The sequence below is a fragment of the Grampus griseus genome, assembly GCF_964374135.1.
Source record: "Grampus griseus genome assembly, chromosome: 14".
Classification (NCBI taxonomy): domain Eukaryota; kingdom Metazoa; phylum Chordata; class Mammalia; order Artiodactyla; family Delphinidae; genus Grampus; species Grampus griseus.
This window is the reverse complement of record NC_139008.1, coordinates 44648822-44667097: the sequence shown is the minus strand read 5'-3', so window position 1 is coordinate 44667097 and position 18276 is coordinate 44648822. Positions and strand designations below refer to the sequence as shown.

Genomic DNA, 18276 nt, shown 5'->3' with positions numbered 1-18276 from the left:
TTTCAAGGACTCCTTCCTATTTATATGTACCAATCATTTAAATAAAACCAAAGGTTGGAAATGAAGAATCCCCCGTCTAAAAGGAGAGAAGGGAAAATAAGAATGAGAAGCTTTACACACAGGTAAGAGGCTGCAGGTCTCAGTACATGCTGTGCTCAAGGTAATTTTCCAGCTCTAAATTCAGTATCTTCTAGGCTCTATGACTGGGATTCATGCAACCCTCAAGTGCCAGAAAATGCCAAAGCTCATCAAGGAAGCAAGAAAAGAGGGGCCCTCCTGAGAGCAGCCCACCCAGAGTCTTGAGCCAGGGTCCCGTCCTCTTGATGCACCAGTTTTTACAGCCAAGGTGCAGGTGTAATGTCATCAGTACTTTTGACTCCCATGTACAGCTAGCTGGCCCCATGGTTGAGGTAGTCCAGTGAGGGGTCTCTCAGTGAGGAAGACTTAAATTTCATCATCGTCAACATCAAAACATCAGAGATGTACCTCAAATGACCCTAATTCCCACGAGAATCTATGATGTGCTCATCAACCAGTGACTCATCACAACTGTTCCCGAATTTCTATGTTCTGTTGGCATCACTATACTTGTGAGTCCAGACACAGGAGGTACTGTCCTGCCTGTGAGGTGAGGCTTCGTGCTGCAGACAGTGAGATGGATCAGTGGCCTGGCCTTCCCCGTGGCCACATCCAGGGACGCCTGTGGTGAGACTGGCGTCTGTCATGGACCAGGGCATGTTCAGCTAAGTGTGTCTAGGCTCTGGGCAGGCTGGACTCAGCCTTCAGAGGCACAGCCACTGCACAGAAGCAGGAGCTCCTGGGACTGCACCTTTTGTTTGGTCCTCGGGATGTCATAGGACCTGTGCAGAGCCTCAATCTCAGAAGAGATGGGAAAGAAAAGACCAACCATGCTTTTAGGGGCTACGTCCTTACAGCTTTAGATACATCATCTAAAAGCAAAAAGATCACGCATTTGCAAACGTAATTTGAGGTGAGCATGAGGCCAGAGGGAAGAATGTAACACACACTGGGATTTTAACTCCGGACGCCCAGGCACTGTGTGGGCTCTGCCCTTGGACAATCAACGCACGCGTTTCTCTGCTCCAGACAAATAATCACAAAATCGAGATAGTAATTACTGAGATGATGCATAAACGATAACTGCAAAAAATCCATCTAATACTCTCCAGGGAACGGAACAGATATGATGCATTTGTTCATCTATCCACCAACACAAGCTGAGATCAGTGACTCAACTCCAGCATGCGTTCTGGGGGAAGAAAAATAGATCAGAAATCTGATTTGTCCTGGCTGCACCAGATCATTAATATTTATACAGAATTGTTTAGATCCAGAAGTTGCAAAACAGCTCTCAGAAGCTACAATCAGCATATCAAATACACATATGGAGAGGGAGATAGAGATGGGGCAGGAGAGATCCAGGGAGGAGGAAGGAGGGGAGGGAGGGAGAGAGAAGGGGGAGGGGAGGGGGAAAGTGATCACTCCAGACCATTAAGCTGTGTTGCATGTTTTCCTGATACAGGTTAAAATATATCCATCTGATATATCAGGCCATCCTTCTAGTCACGTTTATACTCCATTTCTGCAAAGTCAGTGCCATTCCCGCGCCTGGTGGGGCTCCTGCAGCCTAGCCGCTCCCTCACCATAACCCTGGGGGGAGAGGTGGGCCTGGTCCAAATCCTTCCCACCCCCTCGCCCCCTTGGTAGCATCTTTCTTCCCAGGTGGTCCCATCACTCCTGCTTCTCCACACCTCCTGGGGCTGGAACAGGTTTTGCCAGGTCCTCCTCTGTGACTCCAGCAGAGTTCATGGCTTTAGTACTTAGTTACCCTGCTAAACCAGATGATAACTCCACCTGTTAGAGGACCCGTGACTCTCACGTATGAAGTTGGGTCTTGTGCTAATTCTGAATCTGCTACCGCTTACAGACGCAGTCACCAGGCGGTATTCAACTTACTATAAATCAGGGGGCATCGGAGAATAATGAACTTGAGGATAAAAGAGGTGCATGGTGACATATATAAAACATTTCCTCCAGACCTACGGATGATTATAAACCACACCACTGAGTGTGTGGAGGACACGGGGTCCAGTTTTATGTAATGCACCTGTTCTAAGCACACAACTTTGAAAAAAAAATGAGCATTTCCAAAACCTGTCTTTGTTTGTGACAAGGTTTAGCTAAGAGAACGTGGAAATGCCGGTCTCTCTGGTGAGATGAATGGTTAGAGATGGACAGGTGACAGCTCCTAAAAGCATCTGAGGCATCTGCCGCTCAAGGCTTTGTTGTAACTAAGCTCCTGGCGGATGGGAGGGTGGAGGGAGGTGAAGAGGCCCGTCTCGCTGCATCTGTCTCATGTGACCCCAAGGCTGCGCAGCAGAAATCCGCAGAGGCCCCGCAGTGCCTGGCACACGTGTCTGCTTGCTTTCTTGTGAAAGGATATTCTGCTCTGAGTTGACTCTATTCCAGAACGTGCTGCTTCCGTGCCGTGTCCTCTGACCACCCTTTATGCTGTTGTATTGCCCACCCTTATTCTCTGGCTTAAAACGCTCAGTTAATAGACAGACTCCAGTTTGCGTTCAAGACTCTCCAGCCCTTCCCTGTCTTCCCTGGCCCCCCAGGTCACCTCTGTCTCTGTTGCTTCCTCCTGGGGGGAGCCCTCAGCCTACGACTGGTGGCAGCCCCTCCTTGGTGGGCAGCTCAGAGGAGGGAGCTCGGCACTGTCTCCAGGGCGCCCAGAGGAGGAGGGGTTCGTGCTGGCTGCTCACCGACCTGCGTGTGGCGCGTGCCCAGAGCATTTAGCAGCTTGACTCGATATTGAGCCGTGGTGACTCCTCCCAGCTGGGTCTGGACACCCTCAAGAGATGCCACGTTTATCAGCCACATGGTTCATCTTTACGAAATGACTGAACAGAACACGGGTGTGCAGGTCTCTGCATCAGACACACGTGTAGCCGGGACTCGGCAAGCCCCCCGGGGCTTTCCATCCTTTATTCACACGGCGATGCCACTTCTGAGTCTGAATAAGGCTCCCGTGGGCTTTGTTCTCTTCGTCCCATTGCACTAGGCCACTCATGCAAAGAGCCAGGGCGGGTTCCTGTCAGCGCTGGAAGGAACGGGCATTCAGGTGACAGAAAATCTAAGTTCCTCAACCCAGCCTTCAATTTTCTAATTAAGAAACATTCCTGTTGTAAGAGGAACACGGTCTCTGTAGAAGGACTACAGATTTCTGCTTCTAATGACACCACTAGTGATCCTTCTGCAGAAGACAGCTAGAGATTCTTTAGGAAACACTAAAGAGTACTTTGAAACTCTGCTGCTCTTCATAAAATTCGTCATCTGACGCTTAGTTCCCTTTTCTCATTTAATTATAGTTATAATAATGCAGTTAAGAAAGGAAAGAAACATTTTAGGGAGTGAAATCAAGACATAATAGATGCTCAAATGTAGAAGATGCCTGAGGCCGACGCAGTGCACGGAGCCCTCAGGCCTCCCGCCAGCGGGAGCTGCGGACCCAGGGCCTCGGGGCAGCGGAGGTGGGCTGGGGAGTCGGGGAGGGTCTTCCAGCTCCAGTCTCAAGTTCACACCTGCCTGCTGGTGAAGGTGCCCAGGTAAGCGCCCAATCCCGCCTAGAAGGCTTCTCTTCCTCACTGTAACACGCTCTAAGCAGGTGGGGACAAGATTTAGAAGCGAGAACTGTGCTTTTCTATTTTTGTTTGCAGATAAAAGTCAAAGTTATGTTGCAGGAAATTTGATTTTAAGTGTTAGAAGCATTGATATTTGCATCATGTATCCATACTTGCTACCTCTCTGATTTCTGTGTTATTTAATCCCTTGAAACTTCAGTCTTTTCATCCATAAAAATGGGGATAATAAATTCCCACCTTTCAGACTCATTGCCAAGATTAAATAAGATAAAGTGGGCACATCAACTAGCTCACAGCCATCGCGCAGCAAATTTGGGGTCCTTTCTGTCTTCCACATCATTCAGAGCATCGTTTTCTGGGTGGACCCACCAAAACTACACACAACACCTTCCTCTGTAAAAAGTGTATAAAACTTGCCTGCACTGGGAGCTGGATCAAATGATTAGCACTGGAGTAAAGTGAAGCTGTGGACGAACGCTGCCCTCAGGCCTCCACACTAAGGCCGGGGGCGAGGCCCACCGCCAGCAGGTCTGGCCTTAGGACGCCATCGCCTTCACTGACCCCTGATCCCATGGCCACAAAGTGACGTGATGGCAGTGCCCTGTCACGGACTTCCCATGAGATCACGCGTGTGCAACTGCTCAGACTACGGCAGCATCAGGAGCGGGGGGAGGGCTTGTTCAAAAGCCGTTTCCACGCCCCCTCCCCCAGTGGCTCTGATGCAGCGGGTCGGTGGGCCAGACGACACGCCTTTCTAAGTGAGCTGGGGGTGTCGACACTGCTGGCCAGGACCACCCAAGAAGGCAGGTGTGCGGTGTTCAACGCAGGCCGGGGCCCAGAGGTGCAGGTGGTACCCACCTCCCTGACACTTTTACCACTCTGTTACTGCTACTTGAGGCCTTTTTCGAATCATAAAATCTGTTGGAGAAAAGATCCCACGTCTCCTTCCAGGTGTCCCTTGACCTGGGGACCCACGTGTGTGCCGACAATTCCGATTTCCTGCGTCTACAGTCAGGCTGAAGAGGCACGAACAGAAGACCTGGTGGGCTCAAGGCTGGGCTGAAGCACCATGTGCCAGGGGCTGCCAGCTCCTGGGCCTGCAGTGCAGTCCAGAGCCACGCTGACCCTGAAGGGACCCGCGCGCCAGGGTCTCAGCCGCGAGTTCCCGTGGAGATGTGTCCACCGAGGGGTCCACGCTCACAGCACAAAAAAAAGAGGGGCTGAGGGCCGGGGACCCCAGAGCCCCTTCTCTTATTCCAACAGCAAAGGCAACCCCGCAGGCCTCAAAATGCTGGCTCTTCACCCCTGAGAATGTGACCAGCGGCCTCCACGGAGACTGTTTCACTTGCCGTTAACAGATGATCAGAATCCTTTCCCATCAAAGGTATTAAACATCCTGACTCATCAGGCCCGAGTCTAGAAGGTTCTTAAGGTGTGAAGGGTAACGTTACTTTCTGAGAAGAAGGATCTCATGCCAGTCTCCTCTACTGTGGCTGGAGTTTTATTATATTTACCATCTTTTAGACAAGGATGCTGTGCATGGCTTGCCCTGCCCCAGAGACAGGCCTCCCCCAGGGTACGTGGAGAAGCCAAGACCAGGGATGACTTCTGCATCCCGGCACGTAGACAACATTTCCTGGGCAGCCCCCACCCCCAGCCCCCGCTTATCCAGGGCTCACCTGGACTCTGCCGGCAGGTGACAAGTGACACCAATGTCCACTTGCATCTCTCTGAACAGGGAGCATCTGCCCTGTGGAACCCATGGTAAAAATATGAGTCCCGTTCTACAACTTGGCAATCAGAACACAGCTCTGGCTTGGAGGGCACGCCCTGGGGGTGATGGGGTTTGTCAGTAGGCCAGGCTGGGAGGCTGGGAGTGGGCCGCCCCCTTCACCCCTCCACGTGTCAAGACTGGGATGCAGGGGGTGGCTGACGTTACACTTGGGCCCTGGTTCTCTGGGCTCTGTCCTCCTGAGCTTCCTTCTCCTGGAAAAACCCTCTTGCCTGTTTGCAGCGCGTTAACCCAGGCTCAGGGCGCAGCTAACACGGGGCGCTGGGCTCTGGGCCTGGGGTCTTCTGGGGACACCATCTACACATCGAGGGCATCTGTCTGTGTCCCGCTGTGCGTCCCAATCCTTGGTGCACGCAGTGACCGCGGCCACTGCTTGGGTCTGGGAGATCCCGGCCTCGCTCCACCCACAGCTGCTCAGGCCCCTGACAGCCTGGAGTCTTGCCCTGCAGCCTCGGCTTGTGCCCCCAGAGCAGAGGCCTCTGGCATGTGTGGGACAAAGTCACAAAAGAGAAGCTCAGACACATCCTCCAGGTCAAAGCTGGACGTGAAACAGCCACCTGACCCAACCCCAGCGGTGCAGGACGGTCCCCATCACCCCTCCCCATACCCGTCCATCCTCCAGAGACAGGACCTCAAGCAGCGGCCCCGCCACGTGCCCCTGGAAGGGCCTCTGGGGCCTCTCAGTGTCCCTGTGAAGAGGTGCCTGCCCTCAGGGGGCCATCAGTGGGTCCTCTTCTCCCCCTGCTCCTCGTGGGGTCAGGAAAAGGGGGTCAGGGGACACGGGAACACACATAAAGGGACTCTCCACTCACCCAAAAAACCGAATCAGTACAGACAATGGCAAGAAGCAGTGAGAGGCCAGGGGTCTGTTCTCAAGCCCAGAGGAATCAGTGCTTCAAGCGTGAGACCTGGCCGGTAGGCCCCAGAGCCCTGGATGCTGGAGAGGGAGCCCGGTGCCCTGAGGATGCGGTGGGCTCCGGGGTCAGCGGAAGGGGCTGCCTTTATCTCCCGTCTGGTGGGGATGACAGGTGATGCTGAAACTCATGCTTTAATTGGCACGTACACATCTTCCTTTGATTAATAAAAACGGGAATGTAGATCATTTCTGAATGAAGGCTCCCCATCTGCTAGAGGAAATCTTTCAAAACCTGGGCTCCGTGAAGGCACATGGAGGACGTTTGCTGTGAGAAAGGGCTGGGAATCGACACCCTTAAAGCACGGAGGGCACGGTTACCCACCAGACAGGCCGTTTCCTCCAGAACCTTAGTTTGGGATAAGCACACAGGCGCCGCAAGACCGGACTCTATTTTACATGTGAGCCTTTCACAAAGAAAACCAAACCCACTTTGCCTCCGTTCCCAGTGTGTACCAAGTCCGCGCCCAACATGGGGTCAGTCCCGCTGGCCTGGAGGCCGGGCTCCCAACCCGCTGCTTTCCCAGTGGCCACTGTCAGAGGATGTGTCCCGGGCCTGATGGGGTGAGGCTGGGCACCCCCTGCCCGGTCCCCCCAGATGGCTCTCCGCCCCCGAGCAGGCTCTCCTCGATGGCCTGGGTGCACCAGCCACGTGCGCGTGACCCACGGGGAGGCCTTACCTCGTGGGACAGGTAGAAGGCGGCGATGCCCAGGGGCCAGAAGCAGCAGAGCATGGAGAAGACGCTAAGGCCCAGGTGGTCCCGCGGGGGCATCACGAGGAAGTTGTCCTCGCTCTCTGTGTCACTGGAGTAGTCACTCTGCCGGGAGAGATGGGGATGGAAAGCGAGGTTACCAGGGGTCTCTCCATCATCCCCCGAAGCGGGGCTCAGGCCTGGCAAGCCCTCCTGGCAAGTGTGTGTCCCCCACAGGAAGAGAAAAACCTCAAGGGTGGGCTCTGGGTTGCTCCATGGGAGATTAAACCTCACAGACCTGCGGATCTCTGGGATGGGGTGCGGACAGCTGGGTGAAGGTTTGACCATCGGAGGACGGGGCTGGATGGGAAGCGCACAGGCAGAGTTGGAGTCCACTCTTTGTTCCAAGACTTCAAGCTGGTTTTAGGGTGAGGCAGGGCAGGTGTCGGGGCCAGGACCTGCCCTGAACCCCCTTCTTGCCTTAGACTCTGATCTGAGTAAGGACGTCACTGGGCCTGGTCTCAAGCCCGGGTGTCCCTCCTGTTTTGGTTAATCAAGCACGTGTAAAACTGCCAATCAGAGCCTCTACTCAGCCTGTGCTAGAAGCTTCCTGCTGGACTGTTTGTGTCTCATCTGAGAGAAAACAGGTGAATTTGGAGGGGCTCACCCCAATCTCAAACAGGGACTTTCTCTAGGGGCCCAGGATGGAAGTGGGTGATGCACTGTCCACACGGTACCCACCTGCCCCCCGCATGTGCGCGCACACACACACACACACACACAGACACACACACACAGAGACACACACACACGGACACAGAGACACACACACAGACACACACACAGGTACACACACATGGACAGACACACACAGATACACACACAGACACACGTGCACACACAGATATACAAACACACACAGATACACACATGGACACAAACACACAGAGACACACACAGATACACAGACACACACATGGACACACAAACACACACAGACACACCCACAGACACACACAGACACACAGACACACAGATACACACGCATGGACACACACACACGCACACACAAATACACACACAGACTCACACACACGGACACAGACACACACAGATACACACACAGACACACGTACACACACAGATACACACACATGGACAGACACACACACAGATACACACACAGACACACAGACACACACACACGGACACAGAGACACACACACAGATACACACACATGGACAGACACACACACAGATACACACACAGACACACGTACACACACGGGCACACAAACACACACAGATACACACACGGACACAAACACACAGAGACACACACACAGATACACAGACACACACACAGACACACGTACACACACAGATACACAAACACACACAGATACACACACGGACACAAACACACAGAGACACACACACAGATACACAGACACACACACAGACACACGTACACACACAGATACACAAACACACACAGATACACACACGGACACAAACACACAGAGACACACACACATGGACACACAAACACACACAGACACACCCACAGACACACACAGACACACACACAGACACACACGCATGGACACACACACGCACACACAAATACACACACAGACACACACAGACACACACACACACGCACACACAGACACACAAACACACACAGACACACACACATAGAGACACACACATGCATGCACCCCATGGGTCCCAATCCCAGGCATCCCTTCCCAGTGAGGACCAGCTCCTTCCTGCAGGGCAGGCTCTTGCCCTGGTTGGTCACCGTCCCTGGGGTCATCTTTCCAGGACCCTGCAGCCTCCCCTCCGCTGGGCCAGGTCTGCGGAATTCCTGTCTTTCCTCTGCAGCGTCACCTCTCAAACAATAAAGGGAAAGGGAAAGGCCCATCCTCACTGCTGCAGAGAGGGAACGAGCAGCCTTCAGGGAGGCATCTCGCTCGGTGGGATCTGGGGACTGAGCGCTGAGGGGCAGATGCACATCTGCCGGCCCGCAGGGAGGCCAGAACCTTCCATCCAGGTGAAGGACGCCAGGCAGGGTCCCCAGGACGAGCTGCCCAGGAGGCCCACGGTGTCCACTCTGGGAGCACAGCACTCGGAGCCTCAGGCTGGGCTGCAACAGCCGACCTGCCCTGATGGCCCTCTGCACAGGGCCTGGGGAGGGACCCTGAAGCGACACTTGCAGGGCGGGATCCGAGGCCCCCGAGAGACACGGAGGACGGGGCTGAAGGACAGACGCCCGGCGGATGCGCGTCTTTCGACGGGTCTGGATGCACCCAAGCCGCAGCTCTGTCTGTGGGCACCTGTTCAGGCTTTTGGCTGCAGTGGAGTGTTTCGGTTTTGTTTTCGTTTACTGAGGGTTTAAGTACCTGGGCTGGCTGGAATCTTACTCCAAATCTGGAAGTAGCTGCTGTGGCTATTTCTCTTGTCATTTCTACTTTACAAAGGACACTGCTGGGATCTGGGCGGTTACAGGGTCCCCAAACTACAGAACCGTCTGGCCAGTGGCCGCTTACTGCAGACTTCTGTGCTGTCAGCTGTCTGGACACCAGCGTCTGGCCACCAATCAGCCCCACTGCCCTTAGTTGCTTCTTGCCTAAAGCTGGGGCGTCCTCTCTGTACCCCTTGGCCCTGAGGTTTTGATAACCACTTCTCGACTGGTCTGTTGGTGGCCAGTGGCCAGGGTGGTCAGTGGAAAGTTCCGCAATCAGTGAGCAGTGGCCACAAACCACACAGGGCTGCCTGGGCGTCGACCCCCATCTTCGGAAACAACTTCAAATGACACCATCATGCCTGTGAAGCAAAGGTTCCCCCCACAAAGTCTTCACAGACTTTTCCTTAGAGCATAAGGGAAACACACCTGTAAATTACAAAGTTGTGGCTACACGGCACCAAAATAACTAGTCCATTTTCATTAAAATAGGTTTTTAAAAACTCAGACAAATGACAGGGCAGACAAAAATAGCCCAGCCCTCCGTACCATCTCCCTCCCATCCACGGCAGTGCTGTGGGTACAAGTGGCCATGGGCATCGCACCAACAGATAGAGGAGAGGAGAGGAGGACCCTGGGGGCGGGTGGCGACGGAGACACCATCAAACCGAGTAGAGAAAACACACCACGCACAGCAGCTGTTTCTGAAAATCCTCTTCACGGGGCATTAGCTTAGAATATCTGCAAGGCAGGGTGGACGCTTCCAGAGACGTTCACAGCTCACGTGGTTGAAGGAACAGATACTATGAGGGGGCAGAGCAGTACAGGGGCTGCCGTCCTCCTCCCCCAGCCCACCACTGCCCACACAGTCCGCCCTCGTCCATGACCTCCACGCAGGGAGCTGGCTCTCTGTCCCCTGGGGTTTCTTCCTCAGGAAGATTGACTAGGATAATCATAGCACCAGGCGGGACGCACATCGGCCCTGTGAGCACAGCCCCGAGGGTGAAGGGGTGCAGGGGCTCGGCCTCGTCCCTCGTCTCTCTCAAGGTCTCACTGTCCCCTCACCACTGCCCGGCCTGGAGCCCCACTCCCTCCTCATCCCCTGGCCTTCTCTGCTGCCTAATTCTGGGGAGCATCTCTGCGTGGCCTGGGCGGGGGCGGCGGGTGGAGACCAGGATGGACTCGGGATCGGGATGCCCTGTGGAGCCTGCACGGTGTGTTCCCGACAACACCACTTCAAAAACGGAAAATCACAGAGGACTCTACGTGGTCGTGGAAAATGAGGATGTAGATGTTTATTCATTGCCCTGGAAAGGTGCTTGTAATAACCGAGGGAAAAACCAGGGTAGAAAGTGGAAGAAGTCACATTTCCTCCAGAAAGTCAGAAATTCAGATGCGTCTGGATGGCGGGCATATCAGTGCTTTTTGTTTTTTTTTCTTTTTGCATTTCTGGGGTATAGTTTCTCTACAATAAGCAAGGTTATTGGGCAAGATGCAGACGTGCTGACAGGTGGGGGGTCCCCCCGCCCTCTGTCCTCTTGTGGAGTGGGATCCCTCAGCGCTTGCCTGAGGCCCTGCTTGGAGACACTGTGTCGGGGGCCCAAGGAGCAGCTGGCAGAGCAGGATGGGAACTCAGCACAGCACCCAGGCTCCCCGAGATGCAGGTCAGACCCACCAGGTCACTGAGGGTGAAGATCAGAGCCTCAGCCCGCGGAGCCCAAGTCTGTGTTGACCAGCAAGGCACCACCGCCCCACGGAGCTGCTTAAATTACCCAAATCAAAGATGCCCGACGTAGTTCCTCAGCCACCCTACCACCTGCCAGGGCCTCAGGTGGCACAGGTGGCCAGTGTCCATCACACGGGACAGCACACAGACTGCACATAGCAGGTACCAACAGCACACGTGTTGAACGCATGAAGAATTTCCAAGTGCCCTTAGCCGACATGGACAGCATCTGAGAAGCAGCCAGGCTCCAGGGTTTGCCCAGAGTGCGTGGGAGGAACCGGGCCCTCAGTCCACGTGGGCAGTCAGCCCCGCTGCCCCAGGCTCCTCTCCTTCCTGTGAGCCCTAGGGTCCTAACCGTCCACTCAGGTGGGACCACAGTGGGAGGACGGTGACTCGGTCAGGTTCAAGGCTGTCTCACCCAGGGCAGCTGATGGACAGAACCGAGGACAAAGGCAGGTGGACGCAGCCCCCCATCCTCCTCGTGTCGGTCACAGACCCTCCAGATGTTCTGGGGCTGCAACATCCCGTCCACGTCGGAGGAGCGAGGAGAGTGGGTGAGCGCCGCTGACACCTGGAGCTTCCACAGCCACGGACGGAAATGCCTCTCCTGACCACTGTCTGGGTTGTGAGCCCTGAAGTCCTTGCAGGGAGGGCGCTGGGCCACACTCCCTCACCTGCACTGTTGGGGTAGCCCCACTGGTCCACTTGTGTCCACCTGGGGGTCTTCCATGGGCAGGTGAGCTATGGAAGACCAGATCCCTCAGCGCTCGGCAGAATCCTCTGGCCCAGGCTCCCCTGGCACCTCAGGCCCACTGGCCTCTCCTTTACCCGGAATCAGATGAATCAAAACCAGACTCTGCTGGGGACCCACTCCGTGTATTTCACACGGGGTCATAGATGCAAAGAATTGCAGGGGTCTGGGGGCTCAACGGCATGGAACCTGGGGGACATATTTTAGTATCTAAACACGCTGTGCCCTAAATGCTACCGGGGGGCTGTTACTCAACTTTCCTGAATCAATTTAAACACCGTTTCCTCACCAGCTATGGTCTTCAATCCGATGGTTGGGTTACGATGACAGGCTCCCTCTAAGACTTGCCCTTCTTCTGATCTGGAAGTGCTCAGGGGTCCTGAGGACAGTCCTACCAAACGTTCTCAGGACCCGTCTTAGTTTAGTTCCCCCAGAAGCAGATCTTGAGTCAAGGACTGGGTGCACTTGTTTTCTTGGTAGAGGACCATGGGAAATGCTGGCAGGGAAGAGGGGAGGTGGGACGTGGCCAGACCAGAGCCTGTAAAGGGCGTTTTACCAAGGCAGGTCCTCTGTGGGCGCCTGGAGCCTGGTCCCTCTGGGACCTCGGGGGCCATGTGGTAGAGGGAACCCCCGGGGAACCGCCTCCTGGCAGTTTTGGTGAGTGCCTGGGGGCAGAGGTTCTCCCACATTGCGGGGAAGCCTTCAGGGCCCAAAGAAGGTCCTCAGGTAGGCAAAGGCCAGGCCAGGGGGCTTCTCCTGCAGGGGTGATACTCGGGGGTGGGCTGAGAGCATCTGCTGCAGAGGCTGTGGAAGAACTGGGGGGTTAAGACACCCTAAAACTTCAACCAGGGCAAGACCACCACACTCAGCGAACGTCTGGGAGGGTGAGAAGATGGGGACACAGAGGAACGTGGACATCCAGGATGATGAATCCCATCTACCTCCAAATAAACAGGCACAAAGAACAAATACACATCGTGTGTTTTCAAAGACAGAAGACCTGGTTTGAAATAACACTACAGGCATCAGGTAAAACCAACCTGCATGTAGCAAGCAGTCAATCTATGTTGGAAATTATATTATTTTTCCCCTGTCGTGTTTTTGTTTTCACAGTGTGGATATAATCAGGTTGTTCACTGGACTTCAGATTTTGTCCAAGAAATTGTGATGCCCCTCTGAAGGCCCCTTGCTCAGTAAGGAGGTGGGACTAGCGTGGGCAAAGGCCCTGGGCCTGGAATGAGCACTGCACACATGCAGAGCTATAGGGAGTGAGGGGACTTGGTGTGGGAGAGGGGCCCCCAGCAGACCGTGTGGAGTGCGGGCCGCTTTCCACTGCTGCGACCAGGGCTTATCCCACATCAGACAAGAAACCAGGAAATACACACAGACACAGCCCTCCAGGACCAGCCACAGGTGTGGGTGTCACAACCGAGCCCAGCCCTGGCATGTCGGTTTATCACCTGCGGATGCAGTTTCTAATGTGAATCCCTGCTTCAAACCTGCATTATTTCCACGTGTGATATTCTGCACCTAAGAGCTACGTGTACAACTGCATGAGGTGATGGTCGCTGCTTTAGATCTTGCTTCCCCTTTACGTTACGGTTGCCAGAGGGTAACCTACGGTTTGCAGATGGAAAGTCCAAGTTATTGATAGTTTTGGCACTGTGGGTTTGGATTGGTTTGAACTAGGACTTGACTCACGTGAGTGCAGGGTCAGCATCTGAACTTTCGTGGCCTGGGTGCTCTGCTGACCTCACCTGGTCCAGGTGGAATGATGTGCATCCTCACTTAGAGAAAGGAGAATGAAAACCACACTGAGATATTATGTTTCACCTATCGAGTTGTCAACGATGAAAAAGCACAACCAGCCATCCTGTCAGTTAGGCTGTGGGCACACAGCCTGGCTGGATGCAAACTGTGACACCTTAGGAAGCAGATCTGTCGACATGCAACACAATTAAATACGTGCTGAGTTTTCGGTTCAGTAATCTCAATTCTAGGTGTTATTCTGAAGATTCACCTCCAATCATAGAAAAATACAGACGCTCAAGGTTATTCATGGCAACGCAGTATGTAATTGCAAGATATTGGAAACGACCTAAATGCCCATTCGAACGAGAGTGGTTACATAAGCTATGAGGCATCCAGTGGTTACATAAACTAGGAGGCATCCACCGCATGGGATAAAGCGCAGGTGAAAAAAGTGTGTGGTAGTGGTGTGAGCTGTTTGGATGGGATTGAGGATGTTAGTTTCTATCTATAAGTAGATAAAAAATAAGTATGTCTGTGTACACACACATGGTTACACAGGTGTGTTTATGTACCTATGTGCTACATGTTTCTCCTGGCTCAGTCTGCCGGAGGGCCTGGGAACAACGCACCCACCCCCCAGGTGCTGAGAAGACCCAGTGCCCGGACGTTGGTTTCTAGACACGGCTCTCCAACACAAGGAGCCAGGGTGCTTTGGAGAAACGGCTGATTTCAGGGTCAGGGCCGTCAACATCCAAGACAGACCTGGGACAGCTCTCTGCGCAGGAAATAATGATACACTGGCTAATGGATGACAAGCTGTGTCAAAAGGACACAGAGCCAACCAGAAGGGGCGCCTGCTGTCAAATCTGTAACAAAGTGAGAATAAACACACAGTAAATACTGTAACGGATGGACAGGAACCCATAAAGTAAGAATCAATGGTCCAGCCTGAAATGAAGTAATAAATGCCTACAAATAAATACGGGGGAAGGGAAAACTCTTCCCCACAGCTGAATGCCAGCTAATAAATACAGAAGGAACAGTGGGGTTAGGAGCTTGTGAAGGACGTTAAGACCAGTAGGGGAACAACCAGTGACAAGCAGGGTGCCCCATCCTCACGTAGCACCTCCTGCAAGACACTTACCAATTCCAGAGAAACGTGGCTCAACCAGGAGACACTTGGCAGGCACCGCCTGCAACACGGGATGGAGTCACCGCTGGTCACGGGCACGTGCACCAGGGACGCACCAGCGACACGATACGGGGAGGCAAGCATGTCCTCCGCGGCGGTCCTGCCCAGAGCGCCGTCACCTGAATCCAAGCAGCAGGATCCCCAGACGACCCAGAGGGAGGGCTCTCCTGTGAAATAACCGACCTGTACTCTCCAAGCATGTCAAGGGAATGAGGGTGGTGACAGAGAAGGTTCCAGATTACAGAGGACTAAAGAGGCACAGCAAGAGGATGTAAGATGGGCTCCTGAACTGGATTCTGGGCCTGACTCTTGCCTTTCGCTATAAAGGACAATGTTGAAAGAACTAGGAAAATGTATATAAGATCTATAGACGAGATGACAGTATTGTAACGATTTCAATTTCCCGACTTTTATAATTGAACTTGTTTTTAGAAAATACAACTGGCTCATTTAGGGGTAAAAGGACATCTTGTCTGACACTTTCTTGCGAAGAGCTCAGGAAAACATATGTACATTGAGAGAATGGGAACGCACCCACGGTAAACTGTTAAGACTGAAGGAAACCGGTGACAACCATATATAGGGGTTGTCTGTACCGTTCTTGCAATTCTTCTGTCCGAAATTATTTTGAAAATAAAAAGTCAAAAAACCCCTCACACGTGTGCCATTTTAGGAGGAAAAAAATTATACTTTAAATTGAATTTCTTTCTTTTGGGGATTAAAAATTGCATACACTTTCCCCTCTTTTTTCATTATGCTTTAATGGAAACGCTGTGAGCATTGCAGGGAAAAATGAAAAAAATATCAAATTCACTCTTTTCATGACACGTGAATAATTCGTTTTACGCTGGTATTTCATCAAGTTCGTCCTCTTTATGTTTCCACAGAGAAGCTGCTTAGTAGTGTTGGATGTCACACACTTGCCCTCGGGAGCTCAGAGGCCTGCGGAGCCCAAGGCGGCTTCTGGAACAAAGCTGGGGCACTGAGCAGTCAGGAGGCTGCGCATGCCCACCACTGGGGCCCGGGTCGCAAAGGTCTCCCGGGCGAATCTGGCAGCGGGTGGCTCACTACGGCCCACAGGGATGCTGCCCTTGGCTGACAGGCGAGGAGGGTGGAGGGCCCAGCGGAGCACGCACCTCCCAGGAACAAGCTACGGGGATACAACGTCCATCCACCTGTCCTCACCCATCTGTCCACCCACCAGAAAGGCCCTGACTCCCGAGGAAGTGCAAGAGCTACTTGGTGCCACGGGAGGGGCAGGTGGGAACCACGTGCCTTCCTCTGAGAGGCTGGCGGCCACCTCCCTCCACGGACCCTTGCATGCCCTCCACCCTAGGCTCCAGAAACCTCTCTGGCTTGAGTGGGAGTCACGTCTGTGTTGCTCCGGTGAGGGCAGACTGTGGATCCCCCGCCTGGCTTGTTTGATTTCTCCTTCATCTTCTCATAGCATCAGGTACTGGCCCAAGGCACCAGCCCCTGTACAGTGTGAGGCCCCTGGAGCTACGTCTCCCATCTCTGCAGCAAGGAGAAAGCCGTCTGCCCGAAACTTGGGAGCGGGGACCCCAGAGCCCCTCACCCTTCAGCCCCTCGCCACTGACCATGGCCACTGCCCTGCACATTTGCATGTGCCTATGGCCCAGGTGGGTTCCCTAGTTTGTAAGAATGAGAATATCTTCTAAACCAAGGGCTGCCTCTGTGCAAGATCCCATTACAGAAAACCTCTGGTTGTATGTCAAGGTACTGGCTGGGGCTGTTCTAGGTCATCAGATACCAGCCGTTTTTTAAAAATCACTAATTTCCCAGTTTACTGTTCTGAAATATTCTGCTTTATTGAAAGGAAAGCAGATATTTAAATTATATATTAGTTAGTTTGAAGCTTATAGAGTATTAAAATTCATTAAAGATGGCCTAGTACAATATGTGTATGTATGTATACATATAGATTATTTCACTCTGTGTGTGTGTGTGAGATGTGATGTCACATCTAAAAACTCTTCAACTAAGTCTTGGTCACAGAGATGTATATGTGTATACACACACACACACACACACACACTTACACATACCCTTTGAAACAATTTTAGACTCACATAAAAGTTTCAAAAATAGAGCAGAGGTCCTGTAGGGACTGCAAAGATAGAACAGAGTCCCACATCCTTGACCGCCACCTCTTACATAAGCACGGCCCAGCACCTAAATCAGGACACCGACCCTGTCCAATGCAAGACCCCCAACCAGCCCCCTCAGCATGACGCCCCGAGGGTCACCCAGGCTGCTGGGGCTGTCAGCAGTTCACTCTGTTTTGTTCCTGCGTGATTTTCCACAATAGGGAGGTGCCGCTGTGTGTTCGTCCGTTTGTCCACCGAAGGGCGTTTAATTCCAGTTTTTGATTCTTACTAATAAAGGCTGTGACGCATTCGTGCAGGTTTCTGTGTGAACATAGGTTTTCGTCTCTTTAGAGTAAATACCCGGGAATGGGGTTGCTGGGTTGTCCGGTGTTGGTGTTTTTACAGGAAAATGACCAATTGTCTTCCAGAGAGGCCTTCCCGCTTCTGCGTCCTCACCAGCATTTGGTGGTGTCAGTTCTTGGCATTCCGCCGTCCTAAGGGCCGTGCAGTGCTCTTTCATCTTGGCTTTAGTCTGCATTTCTCGGAAGGTGGTGATGTTGAACATCTCCGTGTGCTTATTTGCCATTCGTATCTCCTGCTTGGGGAAGTGCCCGTTCTCTCCATTACGTGGCAGCTGGGCTCCATCCAAACTCTCCTGCAAATCCCTGTCACCCCTACCTTAGCTTCCGCCTCCCAAATGTAGACGCTCTGCCCGCCAGGTGGACTCCAGGTGTTATGAGAAGGGACTCAAAGCTGGCAGATCAGTGGTTGGCCTCCTGTGGGCACCCAGCCCGTGCTAAGGACAGCAGATGGGGCTGTCATGGGGGGACAGTTCCAGCTGGAACAAAGGACAGAGCTGTGAGCCCGTAGGAGCACACTGACCTCCTGTGCACACGGCCCGAAGCCAGGACATAGCCCAAGCCTCCAGCAGCTACCCAGCCAGGAGCTCACCTGCCTCCTCTGTGAAGCTGCAGCAGTTGCTGCATTTCTAGAAGACAGGTGTAGAGGATCTCAAGCCATTCTCACCTGCCCCCTGCCACCCTGAGGCTAAGCGTGAGGCAGTGAGGACTCATGGAAAGAGACTGGCCGGGGGCGGGGACCGGAGAGAGGCAGCCAGTGGTGCAGGTGCTGCCCGGTAGCGCTGGCCGGCCTCGGGGAGGGAGGGTCCAGAAAGGGGGTCAGGGACCTCCAGTCTGCTTCACAGGGGGCAGA

At 53.4% G+C, this 18276-nt stretch overlaps 1 protein-coding gene across 2 annotated transcripts in view; it reads right to left on the bottom strand.

Annotated features, from left to right (window-relative positions):
• Positions 1-18276, bottom strand: part of SYNDIG1 (synapse differentiation inducing 1) — a gene marked incomplete at both ends in the record, with an annotated part of 56478 nt that overhangs the window by 25741 nt on the left and 12461 nt on the right. The window contains one exon of one of the 2 annotated variants that reach the window (XM_082671291.1): positions 7054-7191. The exons of the other annotated variant lie outside the window; for it this stretch is intronic. Coding sequence (XP_082527417.1) covers positions 7054-7191 — 138 coding nt within the window. The remainder of the gene's footprint in view (positions 1-7053; positions 7192-18276) is intronic. 2 annotated transcript variants of the gene reach the window in all.